This window comes from Panicum virgatum, chromosome 9N (assembly GCF_016808335.1).
Source record: "Panicum virgatum strain AP13 chromosome 9N, P.virgatum_v5, whole genome shotgun sequence".
In the NCBI taxonomy this organism is placed as follows: domain Eukaryota; kingdom Viridiplantae; phylum Streptophyta; class Magnoliopsida; order Poales; family Poaceae; genus Panicum; species Panicum virgatum.
This window is the reverse complement of record NC_053153.1, coordinates 57,633,519-57,643,307: the sequence shown is the minus strand read 5'-3', so window position 1 is coordinate 57,643,307 and position 9,789 is coordinate 57,633,519. Positions and strand designations below refer to the sequence as shown.

Genomic DNA, 9,789 nt, shown 5'->3' with positions numbered 1-9,789 from the left:
ATGGCAAGCGGAGGGGGCTAGATCGTGCTAGATAGCGAGGGGAGAATTTCAGAGAGACTGTTGGATCTGACTTTTACTCTAACTAGACATATAATCCGTGCATTTGCGTGGCTAGTATTGAAAATTTAAAAATTTATATATCGTTGTAGCTTTGTTTAAAGATTATACTTTTTTACCATAAATCACCATGTACATTATCATAAACTATATCTTATTGTTGGTTAAAACAATTCAAATATGATCTACCTATAATAACAATTTGATTTGTTGAGATTTAATAATATTATACATATAACTATTTTTATTTTTATTTTATTATGGTTGATTGTTGTTAGCTTTAGTTTTTATTAATAGTATATATTTGTAACTGATACATAGCTAAATGATATTATATATTTAATTTTTCATAATGACATTGGTGGGTGATTTTAATTAGACACAGGGTATTTTAGGTTAATTTTATTATAATGGCAGTGGTGGGTTGTGATTTTAATTAGACACAGAGGTATTTTTGGCTAATTTTATTATAATAGCAGTGGTGAATAATTTTTATTTTTCTATTTTTATCCGATTAATGTGAGAATTTCTAGACCTTGAGAGCGAACGTGGAGGCTCCGTTTGTTGGCCAAATAATAAGATAATAGATAGTGAGGTGACTCGCACATTTGCGCGGCTAGTATTGATATTCTAGATATATCTTGTATTTTTATCTAATTATTATTCATAAACTTAAGTCTTTCTCATCGCATGCTACTTGCTTCAGTAATTAATAGTGCTTCTCTGCTGCTAGTACAGTGGTGCCTCCTTTTGCTTACATGTTTCTTTGTCAGCGATGTGGCCGCATGGCAAGCACACAGCCCTAATTCTGTCACGACTGTTTATCTCATCGATCTTAGCTACTAACATTTGCTATAGTAGTAGCAGCATATTTCTTATCTGCCAGCCATTGCAGTAATGCTGTCCACTGCTCAGTTCAACTGACTCAGTTGTTCATTTGCCAGCTTCTCTACTTTATGATTCTCTTGGTCATCTATTGCTACTGTTTTACTTCTGTCGTTTGTTGCATGGCGTCATGCCTCCATGGTCTAGTTTGTGTTGTGGAACAATTGATTCAGATTTCTTGCTTTTTGGAAGCCAAGAATCTCCATAGTGCAGAGCACACCGTTCAGAATTTCAGCAATCTATGTTCATGTTCAAGCCTGATGAGTTTACTATATCAACCATGGCCTGATTGATATTGTCCTGGTTCCTGATCTGCTTGTGGTTAATTTTTTTTATCTTGTGGTGTTAATTGTGAGGTGCAGTAGTGTCTTGTAGCAATGTCGGCAACAAACCTTTGGAGCGTGGTTGTCTAATAGTACAAAGCCTAGAATTATCTTATTTATTTTGACTAATAATAATATAATCGTGAAGTTGCATTTGGGATTTCGGTAATATAATAAGATATATGTGTGGTAAAATATGTTAGTTGTTTGTGTAACTAGTATCGTATAGGTATGCACGATATGTGGCTTGATATGCAAAATGATAGATAGATTTATATTTATATAAAAATATATTTTAATGGCACTGATGGGTAATTTATAAACATGTATGTGGGTATTTTAGACTAATGTTTTCGTAATGGTAGTGGTGGGTAATTTTAATTATTTTCTTTGATAAATATGAGAATTTCTAAGTCTTGAGAGCGAACGTGGAGGTTCCGTTTGTTGGCCAAATAATAAGATAACTAGGTATGGTTCTATCCATCATCCTACCCATCTTAGGTGCTGTTGCGATTCTTTATTGTTATCTGGGGGGGGGGCAATGTTGTATGTTTGTTATGCAACCACACCAAAGTGCACGCCCTTTACTACAAAATGCAACTCTAAATTGCATCAAATCCATTTAGAATTTTATATTAGTGCACTTAATGTGTAGATTTAGGGGCTACTTTATTTTTAATAATAATATAATTGAATAATTTATAATTGCTTTTACTAATTTTTATCATAATGGCAGTGGTGGGTAATTTTTATTTTTCTATTTTTCTCTGATTAACGTGTGAATTTCTAGACCATGAGAGCGAACGTGAAAGCTCCGTTTTTTTGTCAAATAATAAAATAATAAATTTACTATTTTTAGTTAGTTAACTAATTTTATTAAGGTTTTTGGAAATGCTCTGAGTGACCCTTCCCAAAGAGATGAAAGGAGGGCACCAGAACAGATCCTCTCGGAGCGGATAATTTCCATTTTGCCAAGAATGCATGGCGAAGGGATAGATCATGGATGGTAAGGAAACAAGCTGCAGGATAAGCTACTGTCCCGTCGGCATGCCCGTGCTCCCCACTTTCGGTGGCTCGGCCTCGCGCGGGGTAGCGAGGCCGCGCCTTGGAGGTCGGACCGGCCGGCAACGCGTGCACCGATGTCGGAAACATGCGGCCTGCAGGAGCACTTCTGATGGCAGATGGCTGATGCTTCCGAAGGCCTCGTTCGTAACGTTCGCTCTGATCTGAAAAGCCCGGAGGCTCCACCACGAACTCCTCCGCTCCACCGCTACGCCTGCGCGGAGGCAATGATGCCGGCCGAGAGCGGAGGAGGCATCTCGGACTCGAGCGTGGAGAAGGATGTCATTTGCCAACTGCCATGCGTTTGTGCCAGCAGTTGAACATTAACGAGCGAGACCAGACTTCTCAAATCTCAGCATGCGAAGGTGACAAATGAAGCGACGGTCTTCAGAACAGGCAGAAACTTTCAGAGCAGGCGGAGACTGCAGTGACGGTCTTCAGAACAGGCAGAAATTTTCAGAGTAGCACAGCTAAAGCAACAAATGAAGTGACAATATGTGAGAAACCGGTTGCAGTACGCCACCTTTGTCTTGTGCCTATCGATCGCGACTCGGATCCCACTAACTACAGGCTATAGAATCTAGGCTGCTAAGCCTTAATAAGGATATCTTTATCTTTGCTTCGCTAACCGGCCTGTATATATAAGCGAAAAACCCGTAGCAAAGATGGCAAAATCCCATGTGGCACATGGTGCCCGAACTCACTAAGATAATCGCTGTGCAGGTTGAGCTAGGCAGTCGCCATGTACCTTCCTACAGAAAGCTAGATCAACAGCAGCTGCAGCTGCTGCTCAATCATCCAAAAGGCGATGAGTAGATGTACAGCTTCCGGTGGTTCATTGTCTCCGTTTTCGGGTAAGCGCTGCCCCCTTTTCGAGGCAGATTCCGGTGGCACAGCAAGGACAGTCTCCCCAAAAGGAAGATCCCTCTATCCCTGTATCGATCTGTACCAGTATTGTTTGGTTGGCTAGCTGCTGGCTACAAGACATGTCTGTCGGTACTTCAGGACTGGGGTACCCCCTCTTGATGCGTCTAGGCAAGAGTCTTGTGGTTGTCCTTGACTACGTCCAAACAGCCCGACCCCTGCGGTCCAGAGCCCTGTTCACCCGACAACGGTTCCAGACCCGTCCCCCGGCTGGGGAAGGTCTGGGAGCACCACGTGTTCCGGAAGAAGCAGACGCTCAGTCCGAACAGCCGGGGGCTCCGGACCTCCCGTGGAGGTCCAGACCCCCACGGAGTCCCGGACCCCTGTATAGTAACCGGACCCCTCACTAAGGGAAGGAATTGGCACCCCGCCCCGGGAGGTCCGGAGCTGCCACGTGTCTGCAAGCACAGACGCGTATATAAGGCCGCTTGGTCTCCATGCTAAGGTTCACCTACCACTGTATTCATTGCGGTAGGTGGACGTCCGCATTGATATAGCAGAAGCCGAGGCGATTCTTTGACCAGGGGACACTATTGATCGCGTATTACCAAGACGTGTAGTGGAGCCGCTGGCGCCGCCCACGCCGCGCCTGTCAGTCTGCCATGACAGATAAACACGACGGCTCGGCTTCACCCATTATGACGCCTACATAATAGCCTCAACAGGCCACGCCGCAAGCTACGTTTCCCTAACGGGCACCTTGCTGACAGGACAAGAGAAGACCCCCCTGAGTCAGAGAGGCAGCAGGGCATGGAAGCATATCGGAGAAAAGATTCACAACTACTGTAGCCATTTCAGTACTCTGCGCAGTATGCTACACAGTCACGTTGGGCCCACTTGTCGGGGCCTCAACGACCAATGTATCCGCACCCCTTGATCTATAAAAAGGGGGCGCCCGCTAGAAGAAAACTCAAGCTGTAAAAAGGCCAAGGCCGGGCAGAGGATAGGTTCATATACAACCAAGAACAATACTTCTCCCAGTGGATGTAGGGTATTACGCTCTGGCGGCCCGAACCACTCTAGATCGCGTGTTCATGTGTGCTTGCCTCAGTGCTAGATTAGCCTAACCGCCTAGTACTTCCCCGAGTTCTCCCTCACTGGGAATAGACGGGTGCGCCCCGCCACCCGGCTGTGGGTACCCTAAAAATCCCACGACAATGTCTGTTTGTAGATGTAGGTGACGGGTATCCTAGGGATTAAAACTCTCACAGGCAGAGCCCCCTGATCCATGCCTGCATGTCTGATGTGTCCTGGGATCATCTTAATGCCGCGTCGAGCTTAGGTAGTTGGATCGGATCCACCAGAAAGAATGTACCAGACAAGCATGAGCCCTCCTGATCTAGTCAGGGATCGGAATGTGTGAGGCACCGGACTCACTGTCCATGTTTGTACCACGGCCGTTGGGGCTGTACCCATAACTCTCGAATCATTGCAATTGGATTCTTGTTTACTCCAGTTGTCCTTACAGCTTAAGTGGGTCTGTGCGTGGGATCTCCGCATCTCTATATATGGTGTGTGTGTGTGTTTATGCAGTTCACTTGTCATGTTGCCCCTGCGATCGGTTGTCCAAGGCATTATTTATTTCGTTTTTGACGGTCGGTTCTGCAGTACAAGGAGCGAGGTGCTGCACAAGACATGGGAGCTTAGGCCCTGTTTAGTTGCATCCAAAATTCCAAAACTTTACAAGATTCTCCGTCACATCGAATTTTTTAACGCATGCATGAAGTATTAAATCTACGCGAAATAAAAAACTAATTGCATAGTTTGCTTGTAAATCACGAGACGAATCTAATGAGCTTAATTAATCTATAACGGGATAATAATTACCAAATACAAACGAAAGTACTACAGTGTTTTACACCGTAAAATTTTTGCAACTAAACACGGCGTTAGTTTGCTACTCTTCTGATGATGTGGTTATTACCTTGTTAGTGTTTGTCCTGTTCTTCCTGAAGAGAGAGAGAGACTCCCAAGGCAAAAATATTTTATATCCAGTCAGTCGGCAATATTGTATGGCATTCATACTGCAATGGTTTCTGCTTGGCTTGTGAGTTTAGTTTAGATCCGTTTTCTCCCTCATCGTGAGAGATCTGTAGATCTGAAGGGGTTTTAGCTAGGACTAGAATGTTTCGAGCAAAAAAACGGGTTGCACTATAAACACCGACGGCCCACATGCCGTGCTCATGTAAGTTGTGTTGGAAATAAATTTCAGTTAAGATATTTGTGATCTTCACTATTAAGGAAGCGTTTAAACCATCTAAACGCGATTAAGGAAACCTAATGATAAAACCCTAATGGGTTGTGATCAGCAGGCCCATTAGGCCTGATTCCAGAGGCTGGCCCCCAGTCCCACAGTGCCTTTAAATATAAGGTCGTGGTTAGCACCTTGAACACACATTCATCTCAATCTAAAACCCTAGCCACCGCTAGTCTGATCGCTAAGGGCACTGGAGGGGTTTGGAAGGCCAAGCACTCCCGTTGGCGCCCGAAGGACGCCGATTCGCTGCTGAATCTCCTACACCGACAAGAACGCCTACTTCCTCTACGGATCAGGCGTAAATGGTTGCTACTACTGCTAACGCTGGTATAATGATTACCATTTATTCCGCATTAGATTAATTTGTCATGAACTAGGCTATGTTAAGATTCTGGGTCACGTGCCACTAATATTAAGTTTTGGCAATTCTAACAATCGGTATCATGAGCCATCTTAACCTAGTCATGCATGGTCAACTTTAAGCCATGTTTATGCCTCTGTTTTTCATCGGTTTAAGATGCATATGAACTGTGCATATTAGATCTTATTGCACAGTTAAGGTTTGAATCACGGTTTAGATGCAATTAGCTCCTGCAGAATGGCTTTTATGTGTTAATCATACTTGATTAGATCTAAATCATGGTTAATTAAGTTTCTGATCACGAGATTAGATCTAATCTAATTCGGTTTAGGTCAAGTTTAAGATTAATCTTGATCAGTAAATGCTAAGTGTCTCGGATTAGATGCAATCATGCCTGAGTAATGAATCAGTTTAAATTAATGTCATGATTAAGTTAAGTGATTAAGGTTAGGGTTTACTTTTGCTTACTGTTTTCCCTAAATTAGCCCATTGTTAAGTTTTATTCCGCAAATTAAAGCCCAAATCTATGAGATTAGATGCATCAGTCAGCAATTAGAAGAAGGGGAGTCAAATTTCAGATCGCATAAGAAAATCCCAAATCTCATGATGAACCCTAACCCTAGGTGAGCATCAGTGGCTTACCTGTTACCTACCTCAGTTTCACCATGCCGTGCGCATCAGGCGCGTACTGGCCTGGCCAAATTACACAGTGAGGAGCCCTCGACGGTCATACATGCGATTAGTATGCACGCACCCACCGGCGAGGGGCCCTGCACGACGCATGGCCAAGACCGGCGGCCGGGGACCCGCGCGCATGAGGATTCACGCACAGGCGGCGGTTGCGGGGCCCTGACCCGCAGCGCCCCTGCCCAGCCAGCTCGGCCCCACACGCTGCGCACCTGCGAAGGAGGTGCGAGGCGCGGGCGCCCGCTGCGTGAGGAGCAGCGGCGGCCGCACCACCAGGCGCATGATGCGGGGCCCGCGCACCGCGCGTGAGGCGGCGACAACGGCCTGCCCAACGTGGCACGGCCCGCACGCGGTACGCGGCAGCCGGCAGCACGCGGCCAGGGCCCGTGGCCCACGCGGGCACGTGGTGCGGAAGCTCCCAGCAGGCGATGCCCATAAGGAGGTGGCGCGCGGCCGAGGCTCCGAACCCCGGCGGTCCCGGCCTGCACCAGCTCCATGACGAAGCGGCGCGGAGCAAAGGCTCCGGCGGCGGCGGCTGCTCAGGGAGTGAGGAGAAAAGGGAAAGTGAAGGGATTAGGGCACCCTCCGACAGCCCGATTCCCTTATATATGAAACCACATCAGTTTTCGGCTATCCGATCTTAACAAACGGTTGAGATTTGCTCCGCATTAGGGTTCGCGGACGGGCCGAGCTGGGCCAGTGGCGCACCTAACGGGCCGCGTGCTACTGGGCCAAGCTGAGTGCGCGCATTTGGGCCGTGCGGTTTGGGGAGTTCATGGGCCATTTTAGTTTTTCGGTTTGTTTAATGAGTTTTGAGCCCAGTTTGACGTTTTCAGTCTTTTCCTTTACTGTTTAATGCTTTAAGCTTATTTCTTTAGTGTTTTAAGCTTAATCTTATTTGCTGATTATGTTTAAAGGCTTTAATTATTTCTGTTGCACTTATTATTACCAGCATTATGTTAATTAATTTCCATGAGTTATGTAAATGCTTTTAATCATGTTTTAATTGCATTTATTCACTGAAAATTATGTTCATCCACCATAAGCAATTAAGATGCACTCTATTTAAATGGAACCATCGGGAGGTTTATTTAGAGCACTTGTAATTAATTCTGACCATCGTTGATTTAATTATGAGTTTTAATGATAAATTTCGTTTGTTTTCCCCATCGGTGATGCAAATTGAAATTTATGTATGATTTTTAATCAGACCATCGTAGGGTTAATTTCATACTTCTTATGCGCATCTTAATTGTGAGTTTAATGAAGTTATTGTTCTCATGATTTTCAGTGAACACTGTGACGGGCTACCTGAAATCCATTGAGCCCCTGAATGGCACCAACTATCCAAGCTGGTATAAAGATGTTAATGTTGCCATTGCTGTGTGCGAGTATGATCTCGCCTTACGTCAAGCCAAGCCAGCAGAGCCCGCTGATCCCAATGGTGATCGTACTGCCATTGAGAAGTGGGAGAGATCAGACAGGATGGCCAACATGATCATTAAGAACACGATCACTCCGGCCATATGTGGTGCTATTCCTGATAAGGACCAGGATGGTAATGATCTGAGCGCCAAGGCATACCTTGCCAAGGTGGAGGAGAACTTTAAGAGTTCTTCCAAGACTTATGCTAGCACCCTGATCATGAAGATGCTGACTTCACAGTATGATGGGCAAAGTGGAATCAGGGAGCACATTATGAGCATGTGTGACATGGCAAATAAGCTGAAGACACTGGATATGGCTATCTCTGATGGTTTTCTGGTGCACTTCATCATGACTTCTCTGCCAGTACAGTGCAGTCCCTTCAAAATAAGTTACAACACTCAGAAAGCGACTTGGAGCATGGCTGAGCTCATTAGCTACTGTGTTGAGGAAGAAGAAAGACAGAAAGCTGAAAGGATGAAGGATGCTGTCAACATGGTCAGCGAGCGCTTTGGGCGTGTTAGCATGAGCAACACTCCTAAGCATCAGGCTGAGTCTGGCAGCAGTAGGCAGCATAAGAGAAAGTTTAAGGGCCATAAGAGTAAGGCCGTGTCACATAAGAAGACCTCTAATGAGAGGCTGTGCAAGTTCTGCAAGTCACCTAAACATGAGCAGAAGGATTGCCATGGATTTAAGGAGTGGCTTAAGAACAAAGGTATAATTACTGATTATGTATATTTTATTGATGAATCATTCTTAGTGAATTTTTCTCCTAATACTTGGTGGATTGACTCAGGTGCCACTGTGCACATTTCCAATTCACTGTAGGTATTCAGTTCGATCCGAACTATAAGAGAGGGGGAGCGAAGCCTAAGAGTGGCTGATGGCAATGAAGTGAAGGTTGAAGGCATTGGGAGCTTCAATTTGAAGTTACCAGGCGGCTTCAACCTTAGTTTGCATGATGTTCTTTATGTTCCCAGTTTGAAGAGAAACCTTATTTCTGTTTTGCGTTTAGATAAGTCGGGACATATTTGTGAGTTTGGCAACTCTGTGTGCAACATTAAATTTCATAATTTAAGTGTGGGCCTTGGTCATTTGCAAGGCGATCTTTATTTGCTCTCTCTTGATAAAGTTTATTCTGCAATGAATGTGGATGATGTATCGCATAAACGTAAGCGTGATGATGAGACTTCTTCGAAATTGTGGCATTGTCGTTTGGGCCACATTTCAAGGGGGAGAATTGAGCGTCTCATAAGAGAAGAGATACTCCATTCATTAGATCTCTCAGACTTAGATCAACAATGCGTTGATTGTATTAAGGGGAAATTCGCTAAGACAATTAAGAAAGGAGCTACTCGGAGTTCGGGCCTATTAGAAATAATTCATACTGATATTTCTGGCCCGTTCCCAGTAAAGTCTGTTGATGGTTTTGACTTGTTCATTACTTTCACAGATGACTTCTCTCGTTATGGTTATATTTATCCCATTCGTGATCGATCCGAGTCATTAGATAAATTCAAAATATTCTAGGCTGAAGTGGAAAATCAGCATAATGTCACTATTAAATTAGTGAGATCGGATCGAGGTGGTGAATATTATGGGAGACATGCTCCATTCGGCCAAGTACCTGGACCATTCGCTAAGTATCTTGAAGAGAATGGTATAAAGGCCCAGTACAGTATGCCAGGCGAACCACAGTAAAACGGAGTTGCTGAGCGTCGTAATCGTACACTAATGGACATGGTACGTAGCATGCTTAGTTATTCTAATTTGTCTGTGGTGCTGTGGATGGAAGCATTAAAAACAGC

At 44.6% G+C, this 9,789-nt stretch overlaps 1 protein-coding gene across 1 annotated transcript; it reads left to right on the top strand.

Moving 5' to 3' along the window:
* The first annotated feature begins 7,762 nt into the window (after positions 1–7,762).
* On the top strand, positions 7,763–9,093 carry LOC120687246. Its single transcript, XM_039969235.1, has 2 exons — positions 7,763–8,696; positions 8,810–9,093. The coding sequence occupies exons 1-2, from the start codon at positions 8,042–8,044 to the stop codon at positions 8,863–8,865; spliced, it is 711 nt and encodes a 236-aa protein (XP_039825169.1). The 5' UTR covers positions 7,763–8,041; the 3' UTR covers positions 8,866–9,093.
* The last annotated feature ends 696 nt before the right edge of the window (positions 9,094–9,789 follow it).